The sequence below is a fragment of the Colias croceus genome, chromosome 1, assembly GCF_905220415.1.
Source record: "Colias croceus chromosome 1, ilColCroc2.1".
Classification (NCBI taxonomy): Eukaryota; Metazoa; Arthropoda; class Insecta; order Lepidoptera; family Pieridae; genus Colias; species Colias croceus.
Window position 1 is genome coordinate 1,368,633 of NC_059537.1, and position 16,946 is coordinate 1,385,578.

The following is a 16,946-nucleotide window of genomic DNA, read 5'->3' on the forward strand; positions in this document are numbered from 1 at the left end:
CTCGAAGGACCAAGAAAATTATTGTTATTACCTTGATTCAGAATAAATTATTATGGTTAATTAAATTCAGCTCGAAGGACCAAGTAAAGTGTTATTATTACAAAACCTTAAATCGAGCTTTGTGTTCACTTTTGATGCTACTAGACTTATAAAAGTTCTATCACTATTCTGAGCAAAAATAATTATAATACATTTTAAACACTAAAATCACCGGTTCCAACAAGTTTAAAATATTCGCTTTACATGGTATGTAAATTGAAATATGTATTATTATAATAGCAAAAAAATCATAATAAAAATGAAGGTAGTGTACATACCTGTGTGAGTTTAGAAACACGGAAGGGCAGATGGTTGTTGCCTTTCATGCCGAGCGCACGGATGCACTCCTTGAGGGCCAGCAGCGATTTGTTGATCTCCGCGCTCTCCATACCTGACGGAACATAATAAAAAATAATGTTTATCATGTAAAGATAACGTTCAAGTGTTAATAAGTGTAGAATGAAATCAATTCAATGTCATTGAAAAGTGGGAATGCAAAAAAGTGTCTTCTTTTATTTTTCGTTATAACGCTGTGCCATCAGCACTTATTGAGTAATCATTTGAATAGTTTATACTTTATATAATATTTTGTACGCATTATGTATTGAACACATGCTTGTGGAATGCACGTGAAGCGTAATGTGCAGAGTTTAGGTGTGTGTGTGTGGGGGGGGGGGGGGGATAGAGTGTAAGTACGGGTGTAGGATTAGGTTATAACATAATATTATGCAGTATGTAGGTTAGTGGTTGTAATATGGAGTGTTAGTGTACGGTGTAAAGTGTAGGATACATGTTGGGTAGTGTTTTGGAACGAAGTTCCTTGTCGCGCGTTGCGAAAGTGGCTTAGACGGAAAAAAATAAGATTAAAAGTTTTAACGACACTTTTTGCTATAGCTGTAAGCCGTGCGGCGTGCGCGTGTTCCTCTGTCAGTCTCTCTCACCCTTGACATCTCTTAAGTTTGTTTAATGTGTATCTGTATTGTTTATGTACATAATATGTATGTCTGTATGTATGCACAGCATGCACTCACGCGTCTGCCGGTTGGCGGAGGACGTGTCGGCGCCGCGCTCGTTGCCCGCGAGGTCGATGTATGTATGTCTGTATGTATGCACTCACGCGTCTGCCGGTTGGCGGAGGACGTGTCGGCGCCGCGCTCGTTGCCCGCGAGGTCGATGTATGTATGTCTGTATGTATGCACAGCATGCACTCACGCGTCTGCCGGTTGGCGGAGGACGTGTCGGCGCCGCGCTCGTTGCCCGCGAGGTCGATGTATGTATGTCTGTATGTATGCACAGCATGCACTCACGCGTCTGCCGGTTGGCGGAGGACGTGTCGGCGCCGCGCTCGTTGCCCGCGAGGTCGATGTATGTATGTCTGTATGTATGCACTCACGCGTCTGCCGGTTGGCGGAGGACGTGTCGGCGCCGCGCTCGTTGCCCGCGAGGTCGATGTATGTATGTCTGTATGTATGCACTCACGCGTCTGCCGGTTGGCGGAGGACGTGTCGGCGCCGCGCTCGTTGCCCGCGAGGTCGATGTATGTATGTCTGTATGTATGCACTCACGCGTCTGCCGGTTGGCGGAGGACGTGTCGGCGCCGCGCTCGTTGCCCGCGAGGTCGATGTATGTATGTCTGTATGTATGCACTCACGCGTCTGCCGGTTGGCGGAGGACGTGTCGGCGCCGCGCTCGTTGCCCGCGAGGTCGATGTATGTATGTCTGTATGTATGCACAGCATGCACTCACGCGTCTGCCGGTTGGCGGAGGACGTGTCGGCGCCGCGCTCGTTGCCCGCGAGGTCGATGTATGTATGTCTGTATGTATGCACAGCATGCACTCACGCGTCTGCCGGTTGGCGGAGGACGTGTCGGCGCCGCGCTCGTTGCCCGCGAGGTCGATGTATGTATGTCTGTATGTATGCACTCACGCGTCTGCCGGTTGGCGGAGGACGTGTCGGCGCCGCGCTCGTTGCCCGCGAGGTCGATGTATGTATGTCTGTATGTATGCACTCACGCGTCTGCCGGTTGGCGGAGGACGTGTCGGCGCCGCGCTCGTTGCCCGCGAGGTCGATGTATGTATGTCTGTATGTATGCACTCACGCGTCTGCCGGTTGGCGGAGGACGTGTCGGCGCCGCGCTCGTTGCCCGCGAGGTCGATGTATGTATGTCTGTATGTATGCACTCACGCGTCTGCCGGTTGGCGGAGGACGTGTCGGCGCCGCGCTCGTTGCCCGCGAGGTCGATGTATGTATGTCTGTATGTATGCACTCACGCGTCTGCCGGTTGGCGGAGGACGTGTCGGCGCCGCGCTCGTTGCCCGCGAGGTCGATGTATGTATGTCTGTATGTATGCACTCACGCGTCTGCCGGTTGGCGGAGGACGTGTCGGCGCCGCGCTCGTTGCCCGCGAGGTCGATGTATGTATGTCTGTATGTATGCACAGCATGCACTCACGCGTCTGCCGGTTGGCGGAGGACGTGTCGGCGCCGCGCTCGTTGCCCGCGAGGTCGATGAGCGAGAACTTGCCGTGCACGCGGTGCATGCCGGGCGACCGGACCACTATCTGGAACACGGCGTGCGACCGCGACGAGTTCGAGTTCGCTGATGTCTGGAATGCAATCAATTATTATGTTAAGTTTGGGCATTTGATACATACATAGTGAATATAACCAGCAACTTGACAGTTATCCATTAAGGGGGATAAACAGCGCGCTGTTAGGTTTATGTAGATACGCTTCGGCGAAAAAAAAGTGCATGGGCCACTGCGGGCACCCGCAGCCGTGCGATTGAGACTTTGTTATGCTAGATGCAACGTTTGCCACACACATTCTAGACACACGCGTAACTTGTTTCGCATTTCACTGCAGTTTAGTGCAATGATATCTTGGTCTATAGTCCTAAAAACTTGCAATTTAATGTCTTTGATTTACCGACAGTCTCAAAATATATATAATAACCAGCTGTGCGCTGCGATTTTACCCGCAGAGCTCCACTCCTGTTGGTCTTAGCGTGATGACACATAGCCTTGGGCCATAAATGGGCTATCTAACACCGAAAGAATTTTTCAAATTCTCGAGATTAGCGTGTTCAAACAAACTCTTCAGCTTTATATATTTTTTTTTTTATTTTATTAACTCGCTAAAACACAAAAATGTCCACATCTCACCTGTCCCGACGTCCTAGCCGCGTTTCCGTGCTGTATGAGCTTGAGCACCTCCTCAACATTGTCCACCACCTTCTCAGTGAGCCCCACTATCTGCACCTGCTGCTTGCCGTCCTCCAGCACACGTAACTTCGCCTTGTCCGCTAGGAGATCGAATACCTGTGGCATTATATAGGATGGAATTAGAGATGGGTAGTTAAAAACGGCTCGAAGGACCAAATATTAATGGTCCTTCGATGCGAATACGAAGATTACAAGTTTCTGATTTTACCGATTTGTACGTATTGTAAGTAGTATGATTTGTAGAATGATGCATACTACTTATATAAATTGAAATTCGAATCCATAATTAAAACCTAAAATAACAGCATTCTGTATATTATTGTAGTTCCCTCACATCAACAATTTTGCATTATAATCAATAGTCATACCTTCCCGGAGTATATTTCGAAGAAGGAAGCGGACACGATGAGGTTGAGCGGCTTGTACTTGGGCGACTTGTGGTACGCGAACACGTCGCGCGCCGCCATCGCGTATATGCCCTTCTTGCAGTCTTGCATCTTACCCTGATTGCACAATACAGTTTTAATTTGTGTTATTTTTACACATTTGTTCTTCAATTTTTTTTTAGATTTGAAGACAGTTGTATTTAATAACTTTTCAGAGGTAGGTACTTATTAAATTACGTATTTTTACGAAACAAAAGCGCTTCTAAAGGGGTTTTGTTGAATGAATAAACAGTTTGAATTTATATTTTGAACTTTCTATTCGCAATAAAATTGCGATTATGCATGATTATCATTACGAATTCAATGTAGCATTTTAAAAGATAAAGATGTGACTTAGTCGTTTGATGTTCGATCATTTATATTACAAATTTTACGACCATTGCTCAACAAATTAATTAACTAAAAAAATGCATTTTTTATATTTTATCCTTACACACGTCACAAATTTTACATAAAAAAAACACAGTTACACAGACGAAGAACTACACACCTGAAAATCTCCCCCCATAGTATGCGTCTTGCCTGATCCAGTTTGTCCGTATGCAAAGCACGTGGCCATGCCGCCCTCGAATATCGTCTGCACTAACGGCTTTGCTGTATATCTGTAAATAAGTTAATTACAGTTTTAATTTTTTTATCAGTTTCTTATAGACAATATTTTTATCAGTTTATCCTTTATCATACTCTATTGATATCCTTTAGCTTTCTGTGCAAATAGTTGACATCTTATACGAAAATTTACTATGTACACCTCTTTCACCATAAAATGTTTTTATATGCTATTACTTGCTAAAGAATACTTTGATTTAGCATAGAGGTGCATTCGACATTATTGACCGACACGGTTATTTATGTTGTGAAACAAAGGAGCTACTTTTAATTCTAAAATATCTCAATACATAAAATGTTTGAACAGCTTACTTGTAAACAACCTCGTTAGTGCAAGAGTCGTCGAAAGCGTAGTCGAAGCGGAATTTCTGATTCTCTAGATACTTTGTGAGGTCCACCTTGTTCTTCGGCTCGTGGACTATCATTTGATCTTTCGTCGGCACACTGATCACGTCCACCTGCAGGTTTCAATTCAATTCATTTAACGTGAATTAACTTATAGTAGAGCCATTTTAATAGGCAACATTTGACAGTTCAACAAAATTCAACATCGTAACCTAGTAACGACGACATAGAATAACATGATATTTCGTTTTGTTAGAACTGCACATTTGCTTAACTTTTTTAAATTATGATTACATATTTATAATAATAATAACCAATACAAGTAATTTTAAGATTTCATTTTACTGATAAACCATTCTAAACATAATAAACAATTTCTGAATTGAAGAACTGACGTCGCTACAATTTTGTGTCAATAAACCTTTTTTCTTTTTAAATACCAGAGATGTTACTCTAAAAATCGAAATCTGACATCTAGAATCGAATGCATTGATTACTTGTGAATAAAAATCATCATAAATTAATAAATTCGATTGACAAATGTTTCAAATCCGTATCGATTAATTCACTTTAATCGATGTTTTTATACAAGTTACATCTCTTCGAAGATAAAATTGATAGACGTCAAATGTTGCCTATTAAATTGGCTCGACTATAAGTAAGTTTAATTCATAGCAAATCCGGCTTGAAGGACCAAAACTTAAGGCTTAGAGAAACTAAAAAATTCAAAGAAATTGAATCATTTGTCTTCAATATAAAATTCACTTATGTCTTATCCGTATCGGATTTACAACTTCTCGACAAAGTTTCTTCAAATCAACAAATTTCAACACTATTATTTAAAGCATCAAGAGGCAAAAATAATTTATAAAGATTATAGCATATTTAGCACTATTATCGCTGCTTCTAGCTTCTTTTCAACGAATCTATAAATTTAATTAGTTAACACCGTATACGCACCTCCTTCTTGGAGATCTCCTTCTTGTTGAGCGGCCGCTTCCTCACGCAGACGGTGATCTGGTGGTCCTCCACCGGCTCGTTGCCGACCAGCGGCCGGAACTCGATGCTGCTCTGGTACTCGCGTATCATCGCCAGGAACTCCCAGTTCGGGTTGCCCGGGTCCATGTTCATTAGTGCCTCCTTGTATGGGAAAAAAGAATTTTGAGTGAAAGTAATTACGATGATCGTCTTATACATAGCGATGTACATACAATTGTAAGTCTAAATTTTAAGAATACGTTATAAATTATGATAAAAATGAGATTATGCTAATTAACACTACTTTAATACATTCCAATACAAAGGTAATAACATAAATTCTCTAATTAATTGCAAAATCATTCTGATTGGTTCGAAATAAGTTTGCTTATTGTTGTTTAAAAAGGATGGTTTCGCATAATAAGATCTCCCCTGCCGTTACTTTCCGGTAATCCACTAGCAGTGCTTCAAATCACTTTTCCAAAACAAAGTTTTCCAACACAACTTCTTCTACAGAACACAAAATCGACCTTATCCCCACAGCACACGGTACCTTCTCCTCCTTGAGCTCCGCTTGTCGCTGGCGCCGCTTCTCGCGGTTCTCCTTGAGCCGCTCCACCTCCTTCACCACGTTGGAGCGCCGCACCGCGCCCGACGCGACCGCGTGCGGCACCGACACCGTGCTCGCTACGGCCGCCGGCCGCGCTGATGACACTGGCGGGTTGAACTGCGAATGGTAACAAGATTGGGCCGGTCACACGACTTGCTTTAACAGTTTTTGACGTTTATTTCAATGAGATATTTGTAATTTAAAGTGTCAAAAAAGGACATTACAGAAGGGTTAAAACTGGCTATAAATTATTATAGTTATAAATAATGATGCGGAATACGTTTATATATATTCTCGTTTAATGAAACATTGAACATACTACAATATTATTTTACACAATATATTATTGACTATGAAAAATTTGAATTGCTTAAATGATAAAATAACTTAACTAAAAACATTTGATTATCTAAATATATATAAATTTATAAAGAATAGAAAAAATTCGATCACGAGGCGGGACTCGAACCCGCATCCTTCGCGCCATTCCGGCGCTTTCTATTCTTTATAAATTTATATTTATAAAGCATTTGAATGCCATAAAAACCAAAAAATATAAATTCAAGAAAAGGTCGTGTTCCATCGTTGCAATATTGTATTCACTGAAAAGTGCTTCATATTGGTTGAGATGGTTGTTAAATCATCTCAATAGATGGCGCGCGGTGTGTCCCTTAAGACACATAAAACTGAAAGGATAGAATAAATTCGATTGCTCAGGCGGGTCACGAGTGGCTGAGTTGGTTAGGCATCCGCCCCGGAATGGCGCGAAGGATGCGGGTTCGAGTCCCGCCTCGTGATCGAATTTTTTCTATTCTTTATAAATTTATATTTATAAAGCATTTGAATGCCATAAAAACCAAAAAATATAAATATCTAAATATAATTAAGGTGTATGGTTTTGTACCTCTATCACTAAAACTAAAATACATTATATTATAAATGATTTGTTAACAAAGTACCCAATTTCAATCTTAGTAGTTAGTTAATTCAAATTTATTAAATTATCCGACTCGAAGGACCACTACTACATCGACTATTATTACTTATTAGCAACCTCTTTAATATCTCTCTTTGCCTCTTTTATGTGTTGCATCCTTCGTGAAGTATTCGAATATGGATTATTGTGCACTACGGAGGCGGCGCTCGGTGTACTACCAGATCGAGATCGACCGCCAGATGTAGGCTGGAAAGGAAAGGAATGGACAACGGATGGTATAGGTAGGTATTAAAGGATTGGAAGTGTCTGAATCTCTATAAAAAGGTTAATGTTGGAGTTCAGTTTGACTAGGGAAAAAAAGCAAGTGTTTAGAAAGATTAACATTGTTCTATAGACCGTAAGATATTGACAAAACATATTTCCATGATAGACATTTAAACTATTTTACTCCTGAATCTCACCACCACCCTTGCCAACTAGCTTCTGTCGGTAAATCTTTGTTTCAGAGAGCCCGCCACCTCTGTGATGCTGCCCACCTCAGCGGGGAACTGCAGCATGTCAAGCGAGTACTACGTAACAACAAGCTGCAGGCGCCTCCACAGCATCACAGGAGTCGAACGAAGCCACACACAGTTGAAAGACAACCGGCCTACCTACCATATGTGAAGGGAGTTACTGACAGAATTGGAAGAATCCTAAGACGAGCTTCAATTAAAACTATATATAAGCCGCATAAGAAGATAAACCAATTCTTGAGACCAATTAAAAGTAATATTCCTCTACAAGATGCAGGCGTGTACAAGTTAGACTGTGACTGTGGTCTCTCATACATCGGCCAAACAAAAAGAAGCATTGCTAACCGACTGAAGGAGCACATTGCGGATATCAAGCATCGGCGTCACAAGAAGTCTGCGGTATGTGAACACACACTGGACAACAACCACTTCATAAGATTTGACCAACCACAAATCCTTGCCAGAGAAAATAAATTTTTTCCAAGACTTGTGCGCGAGGCTATTGAAATTAAAAAACATCCAAATTTCAATAGAGAAGATGGTTTGAAACTTTCTAACACCTGGGATCCTGTTATTAAGAATTTAAAATCCCATGTCAAACGTACCAAAAGACTAGAAGACACGATCAGCCAATACTGCCAACATCCGGAAAAATACTCCAGATACCAACTACGGAGGAATAGGTGGAGGTAGTTCACAAATAACAATTTTTGAATGACCATCAAGACGTACAACATCTCAGTCTCCCCGTGACCACGCTCGCTGTAAAGTGTTCGAAACGTCGGGAAAATAATAGAATGAATAAATCGCGTTTAAAATCCGTTAAAAAGTCTTTAATTTCTATTTTACTCCTCTTTTATTAGGGATACTTTATATCTAACTCAGTAAATACACGAAATTACTTTACGTCGATTTGGCTAACGTTTTTTGACGTTCGGAATCACCTAGAAAGCTCCTAGGCTATAACCCGTCGATTTTAATGTAATAGAAGTCAATCCTCACCTGCTGCGTGACCCTGTTGGTCTGCTGCGGCTGCGGCTGCAGCGTCGGCTGCGTCGGCTGCGGCGGCGGCACGTTCTCCGCCCCGCGCCGCCCCGTCGTGTCGCCGCCGTGCCCGTTCGTGTACGCGCCGCCCACGTTCGACACCCGCATCTGATTGTTGCGGGTGACTCTGGTCGGCGCTGGAAGGTGGATTAGTTCTGCATGTTGTAATAGTGTTACCTTTGGTTTGTTTAGAAGAGCTTTACGAAATTTAAGATTGATTGATGTGATTCCGTAAAGCTTGTAATACATCATGATAGTTCTTAATTATATTATGTAAACAAACATAGTACAAACATGTTGAACAATGTAAATAAAGTTCCCAATATTACATGTAATAAGATACTAATACAAATTAATAACCATGAAATTTATAACATTCTTATTACGCATTTCGTATATTAACTGTAAAAGTGCCATAATGTTTTAAAACGCTAATTAGCTGTGGTCATTAACGGCCCAACTAATCTTGAACTCAAAACTAAACAAAAAAAAAATGCAAAAACTTATTTACGGACGACAGCGCAGGCTAGAAGTAGGTCGATTACTTAACATCATTATAGTAGTTAAAACAATGCAACGTAAAGTGTGCGAGAAGCTCTAACTATAATGAGTGCATAATCAGCCGACAAAGTCTTACGTGACTTCGGCTTTTCTTCATCCTGTGGCTCTTCAGAAGGCTTGGCCTTCTTCTCAAAGGCTTCTAGAGGAGCGCTGGCCTCGGCCGAGTCAGCGACACGACGGCGGCAATACAACCACGAACAACACATTTGGCAAAACTTTTCAGTCTCTTAATTCTGGTTTATACCATCTTTGGCTGTTCTATTCGAAATTAATTTCTAATCTCAGAGCAATGTATCAATTGAGCATGTGTTCTGGTAGCAGACTGATTCGTAGTGGCAGTTAATGCGTTGGCGCAAGGCAATCCTGCGCCTGAGCCGCCATATTAGGAATACTATCCGTCAAGGCAATGAACCATGACGCACAGGCACGGTCGTGGCAAGGCAATATTACATGTCAGATGTATTACCTAAAAATATGCCGTTCATATCTAAAAGGGCCTTACATGTCAAGAAATTACCATAAATAAATAACATTGCCATAGTGATTAAGAATTCTTGCTAATTTTGTCTTCACAAACAAACTTTTTTATTATCACTCTGTATCAGAGGCAACTGGAGCAAATACCTAATCGTCGACAATATGAGTGATTTTTTGTTATGTTGGTACGATAGACATAGCACAAAAACGACACGCCACTGAAGAAAAACAGCGACTAATCTAAAAACAAACCGAACGGATCAATTTGTAGCAATTGTTTAATAGATGGACAAATGACTGAAATTGGATAATAATTGCCGCCCGGCGTGACACGAGCCCGGCTTTTGTGGGGCAATGAAAAATGTAGCGATGACGTCAAAACGTGGATCGATATTATGATGGGTTGCCTCGGTCTAGTCTGATCCATGTATCGTAGTAACGGGTTCCATTGAACTGGTTAGCTATATCTATCATTCTTGTACAGGCAACGCGCATAACCAGTTTTTGTTGACATTAATTTATAAGTTTGCACCCATTCATTAATTGATAATAATCGTAGTTTCGTATCGGATATGACGAAATATTAAATGTCAGCTTTTTATTTACAGGAAATCGATTGAGCTATTCTCATCGTAATGCGCCTGTTTTATGTTTTGGCACGCTCTGTAGCTTATAAAGCCTGATGTATTTTTTAGTGTGATGATTCGTCTCCACTGTGAAAATATTACTGAATAATCTCAAAAATTATAAATATTATAATTACACCAAAACTTATCAAGTTGGCAAAATAACAATATTTTTAAGGTGATTGCAATTTTTTGTATTGATCTTTATTATTATCCACGAACATACTTTTTATTTTAAATCTACATATTTAATATTTCCTTTATTTAAAGAAGAATCAAGCAAGATTATAAATTCCAAAAGTAATTATATAAAAACAAATTTTCACAGTGCCTTCGCAACAACCTTGAATGCACGAATTAAGCAAATATGTGGCATATTTGCTTGCAATGATATCAAAATGCAAATTTTAAAATAACGCGAGCATCTTAGATAGTAAAGTGTTACAAGTTCATCATACGTTTGCCGTCGAAATTCTAAGGTAAAGACAATTACTTTGCGGAAATTGTGAATTTTAAATCCATACTAATATTATAAATGCGAAAGTAACTCTGTCTGTCTGTCTGTTACTCAATCACGCCTTAACTACTGAACCAATTTGCATGAAATTTGGTATAGAGATATTTTGATACCCGAGATAGGACATAGGTTTTATCCCGGAAATCCCACGGGAACGGGAACTATGCGGGTTTTTATTTGACTGCGCGGGCGATGCCGCGGGTGGATAGCTAGTGTAAAATAAGCTAGATTTGAAATCTAAAAAGTTATCAAAACATACGACAGAGCACTACTTATATTTACTTGAATTCACCCTTTTAAATCGCATACGAAAACTTCCAACTTTAAAAACGTTCCCTATCCAAGTCAATAAATAAAGTTCAAATTTGCATAACGCGACGTTAGCGTGAAACTACATCAAAGCAATATTTTCAAAGGATCACAAGCTCAGCCATCAATGTACCTACGTGCTACGTAGCGAGTTGCGAGGCAACCTATTTACTCGACTGTCTGATGCATTAGAGAGGGCATGTAGCGTAAACTTAGATATCGCACTCCGTGAACATGGCCGTGCTACAAGCAACACTTGATAAATTGTAGCATGAGCCTACGCAAACGGATTTATTGAAGTCGATAATTTGGCTTCTTAGAATTTTTCAGGATATTTTTTTTTTTTAATTAAGGAATGCAAGTAACTATATGCTACACGAGCGGGTAAAAACAAAATATAATATACATTTGGGATGTGTCACCAAAACCAAAACTTTATTGAGAATCTGTGTTTAACCATTTTAACTCTATTCTACAATCATGATGATGGACCATGGATCAATAGCAATGAATAAACTGTGCTATCAAATTAATGTTGATGTATACGAAGAGGCACATTAAGAAATCCAAATAACATTTCTTAATCACTTTGATGCTTCTTGAAGCCATAGTATCCAATATCCATTCACTTGGGCATTTCTAATCGAGTTGACAACGAAGCAAAGCTCTCCCATCGCTACCGAAAAAACATTTCCAAGCCGCGTAATGTCCATGTAATCGAATCCAAACAGTAAATGTCCGATATTTTCAATAGATTTCACTCGACCCATCTACGTGACTCCTTCATGCGACCGAGCGATTAACATCTCTAAACGTAGCGTGCCCAATCTTGTTTATTTATGCTTTTTCTAATATTATAATAAATTTTCCGCATTTGCTGACTGAGCCTAATTCGTCTCAGTATCAATCCCTTTCATAATTACATAATTTATTTTCGATATTTAATAATTTACCTTAATCTCAATCTATAACTATTTTAAATACAAATATTATCGTCTATAAAGCGCTTTGGTGTCGTAATATTATACACATAACAATTATTACGAACACTTTCGGAAAACCTTTCCAGCAATATTTCTTATCCTGCGGTCATCCACCACTAAACGGATAAACATCTAAGTCTTCAATATGTTTATTCTAGGACATCTCCTTACTCTAATAAACACCCAGGTCCAGTAGCATAAACAATAAGATAACCGTGTGAATTCGCGGGTCGTTAGCATGCGCCCACGCACCCGGCGACAGCCTGAATCACGGAGGAGCGTCGTACTCGCATCTTTACAACGCGATAAATAAGCACCAGTGTTTTGCTGTACCACGTGGGTGGCTTGATGTCATTTCGGGACTAAAACGGCGCTAAAGTGATATGCATCACAATATTTGGATTGACGAAATTCGACTGAGCAATTCATACCTCTAGAAAACCAGTCTTTTATTTTTCCTAATGCACCCAAAACTAGACGTGTTAGGTTCTAATCCATGTATGTATCCTGTTAATTCATAAAACCTGAGAAAAAGAATCTGAGCTTTTCATAACGATTGCCAAATTGAAAAAGCTTTTCCCATTTTAATACTGACTTCATATTGTCCATATTTACAACTCATTTTGCCGGAACCAACAATTAATCATTCAAAGCGAGCGAAGTAAACGCGGCGCCGCTCATTACCCAGTAATAACTACTTAATGAACTGACAAATTATACAGCAAGTCATCATATTCAGTCATGAATATCATGAATATTATAGTGAAATATATATATTAAAAGAAACCTTAGCCCATTTAAAAAGAAAACACGAGTATATGAACACCATTATGCTCCTAAATAATTTTGTATTTATTACGTAGCACAAAAATATTTGTTACATTATGGCTCAAGATTCATTCGATCAAAACTACATAAAGTATTCACCAATAAATCCGTTCCATTTTGGCACACAAAAATCATTTCTATTACAATCACATAGAGACCACTATCGCCGAATCCGATCAGTGCTCACTTAAATTGCAATAACACATTAATCAAAATCCACAAAAGACCACCACCACTGAATAGAATGCACTTTACACCCAATTGTATCACTGTAACTTACGTCCTACATTTGCCCGACGCTGAGTGGGGCATTTTTGGTACAACGCTGGCATATTTTTACAAATAGCGGTATATTTAATCTAAGGTCAGGTTCGCCGCACTAGGTATTCAGGTGTTCATGGAGGCATCGGTACCAGGCGGTGGTATGGCACGCGGCCGTCCGCGCACTGCCCGAGAGCGCCCCGGCAGCCTACACTTATAGGCTCACAGGCGCTGACCACCCTCTGGTATTCACGCCATAATGGTATTTTAATAAGAACATGCGTGCTCGCCACCACCCTAGGGACTGTTGGGGTTGATACGGCGGGAGTTGCAGAAAGGTCATTGATAACGGAGCCGCTAGTGCAGTCGCGTTGACGTGATATGCATTTAGCACTTAGGTAATAGCTGAACACACGTGTAACTTCTGTGATGTGTGTCAACTTCATAATGTGAATAAAATTTTATTTTGACTTCATTTATTCTGCTTGGCTACAAATTTTAATAATTAATTAACCATCATCTATGTTAATTAAATAAATCTCAAGTCTACAGATGTTTTATTAAAACTCAAAGACAACTTTTGCTAGACCTTAAAAATTAAATTAAAAAAGCAAATCTATAGCATAAAGAATGAACAATGAATTCCCAAAGACTTCATTACGCTGAAAGAGGGCAACGTACCTCGCTTTAACCTCACGAACTTTATGTGAATTATTAAAGATGTATAAAGTCGATATAATGTTGTCTATTGTGAAAATGAATCATACTTACCTATATGACACGCAGTTGGTAAAACGTTTTTAATAGATACCTAAGATACTTTTTTGATCTTCCCTTCATTAGCTATAGCTTTTTATCTTTAATACTGACATGTTCATATAACTTGTGCCCATCATTCCTTCCGACCGATACCATGCATAAATTATTGATAATATTATCTTTCTTTATACCATACAGGATATCTATATCTATAAGGAACCGTCCGCGTCGTAAAGCACCTACCACCTCCAAAGTAGGTATGGATACAATAATTCAAGAAAGCTCAAGCCTAGACGGGCGTTGCCCTCGCGTTGTAAGCTCATCATATTTTTGTAGAAACATTCGCTCGCAATAATAAAATCAATTTTAATTATTCAATTAAAGGATTAATTTATAAATACAAAGGAGAAATAAATTGTTAAATCATATACACAATATATACTTATATATTTAACAACGAAATAATTTGTTCATTTTATTTGGATTTTATAACTTTGTAAGCTGTCAAAAGGCTTTTATTGAATTTTCTAATAGGCTTCGAAAAAGGTAGAGGCTCTCAACTCGTAGCGTGTTTTATGTATTTGTAATACCATTAATAGATGAGAGAGAAAGCTCTTTGAAATAATTTAGACTTGGTAGAATAAAAATTAATTTTGCTCCATTTAAAATAGATTTCAAATAGAAGCTAAAATTTATCCATCTTTAAATCTTTTTGGGCAACAGCGCGGTCTTTAAAAACGCGGACATAAGTGGTGTGCAAAAGCTCGTTGCAAAGCGAAGGCCGAATTTTAGTCAGAAACATATTTTTCTTCTTAAAATTATTCCATGACTCAATTCTAAAAAACAGTAGCACATTGCACATTGATACATATTAGGATAAACAATGAACAATAGAAACTTAAATGGAATTATAGTCACACGTCCATACTAGAAGTTTCATAGTTGTTCATAAGCTCGTAAAATTTTTAGAAGCTGTGGTCATAAACTCTACAAATGTGGTCTCCAAAACTGAGGATACGACTAGATCGTGTGGAATGATAAGACGAATGGAGCTAGAAACAAGTATAATTATTAAGATTATTTGTCACAGAGTTACTCATGAAGACATAAACAAAATTACACTGCAAATCCTAGAGGTCTTTAACCAAATTTAGATATAATGTGACTGGTCAGATATTTTAGAACCTTTTACATAAAAGCAAGCATTGACGTATACCGCATTGCATTTAATCTCACTTTGATTTACAAATCAAAGTCAATTAAAAAGCTCCATAAAAGCTTTCTATTCAAAGACTTATCACACGTAACAAAAACCCGCGGCCTTCACACATACAATGTCAAGATTGCATTATATTAACACCGTTTGACCGTGACCCCGGCAGGATGCGAGACCAACGATCGCCACAAAATTTAAGGAAGTGCACAATTTATACGAGACTAATTCCTCTTGAATATATTTAAATGATGAATCAGACAATTTAAAAATAGATAGTTTATCGAAAGCTTTACCAAATAGTACGCTAAAACCTACATTGATTTTATTTATTGATTGAAATATTTAATTTAAATATACTTCAATATTCGTAGTCTTCAACGAAAGTTGTATGTGTACCGTTAAGGCATCAATTAAAATATAAATCCTCTAGCCACAAAGCTTCATGCCATAAATTGCAGAAGCAGATATTTTATATGAGAGTCAAACAGAAGACGCAATAACAGTATAGGTACCTACTAAAACGTTCATCCATTACGGATTCTCTAAACCTACCAAACCAAACATTCCAGAAAAAATTAACAATATCTCCGTTAACTAAATTCCCTCCACTAAATGAGTATGCTCAGATCTAAGAGCATTTAATTTACATAGTACCAGCACGATCGCAATGTGGGACACATAATGAGGGCGAGCGATACAAGACAGTTGCCAAAGTCGACGCTTACGCAATGCTATCAAGCATTTGTAACGCGGCAGTAAAAAGCTATGCGAATTATCCCGAGACACACATATTGTCTTGTAGATATGTTGTATTCATTGTTAGTAACAGGAGATCAATGAATTTTTATTAACCCAGTGAAATAAAATATAGTCTAACATTAACGTGGTCATGGAAAGGCAATATCAGTGTTCGTAAATTGGTAAATCAATCAGAATAACGATAGTAATAAAACGCGTCAATCAGTTGCATTTAATTGATCGTACATTGGAAACTTTCACAAATTCATTTTTGTACATTGGTAGTTAAATTTTAAGGAATGGACAAATTTCATCTAACCGTTCGCGTTGGAAAGAACTAAGATGGCAAGGATCACATCTTTCATACCAATGGAGGACGATTACCACTCATTTCCTGTTCTCCTGATACAATGTACAATTTATTGACAAAACATTCAAACCCTATCATCACATAGTTTACATTTTCCATTCACACGAAGCATCAAAACGGAATAGTTGCGATAATATCCAGGTGATTATCGTCTACATGTCATGTCACGACACGCAACAGAGCGTTGCACTCGTATCTTTATTACCACTTACTTTAAAACCGATTTATATTTAATGAGTGCAATGCATTTATCCCAATGATTGGCAAGAGTCACGTAAATCGCTACACTTTCAAATATTCGACCCACCTTCATAATTTAATTGAGTAATCGAGCATTGAATTCTTCGTCTTCTCTCCCAAATTTAACTAAAAATGGTAAACATTGAAGAAAAAAACAATGATAATTGGTGATTATAAACAGTTAAAAATTCTATAGAGGGTATAGAATACGGTTAAAATGAATTGTAAATTAATTCAAGACCAGGCACAGTTAATTGTACAAATTTATTTCAAACAAGTTCGGACATGTGTACACATCTACAACAAAACACTAT

The 16,946-nt window shown here is 38.9% G+C and overlaps 1 protein-coding gene across 4 annotated transcripts in view; it reads right to left on the reverse strand.

The window, feature by feature from the left end:
* The window catches only part of LOC123695052 (kinesin-like protein Klp10A), a 54,595-nt gene that overhangs the window by 8,008 nt on the left and 29,641 nt on the right, over positions 1-16,946 (reverse strand). For all 4 annotated transcript variants that reach the window (XM_045640759.1, XM_045640751.1, XM_045640772.1 and 1 more), the window contains 9 exons: positions 8,706-8,884; positions 6,195-6,368; positions 5,624-5,803; positions 4,631-4,776; positions 4,200-4,311; positions 3,632-3,766; positions 3,204-3,359; positions 2,492-2,645; positions 318-430 (listed from right to left, as the gene is read on the reverse strand). In XM_045640759.1, the coding sequence (XP_045496715.1) occupies positions 318-430; positions 2,492-2,645; positions 3,204-3,359; positions 3,632-3,766; positions 4,200-4,311; positions 4,631-4,776; positions 5,624-5,803; positions 6,195-6,368; positions 8,706-8,884 (1,349 nt within the window). The remainder of the gene's footprint in view (positions 1-317; positions 431-2,491; positions 2,646-3,203; positions 3,360-3,631; positions 3,767-4,199; positions 4,312-4,630; positions 4,777-5,623; positions 5,804-6,194; positions 6,369-8,705; positions 8,885-16,946) is intronic.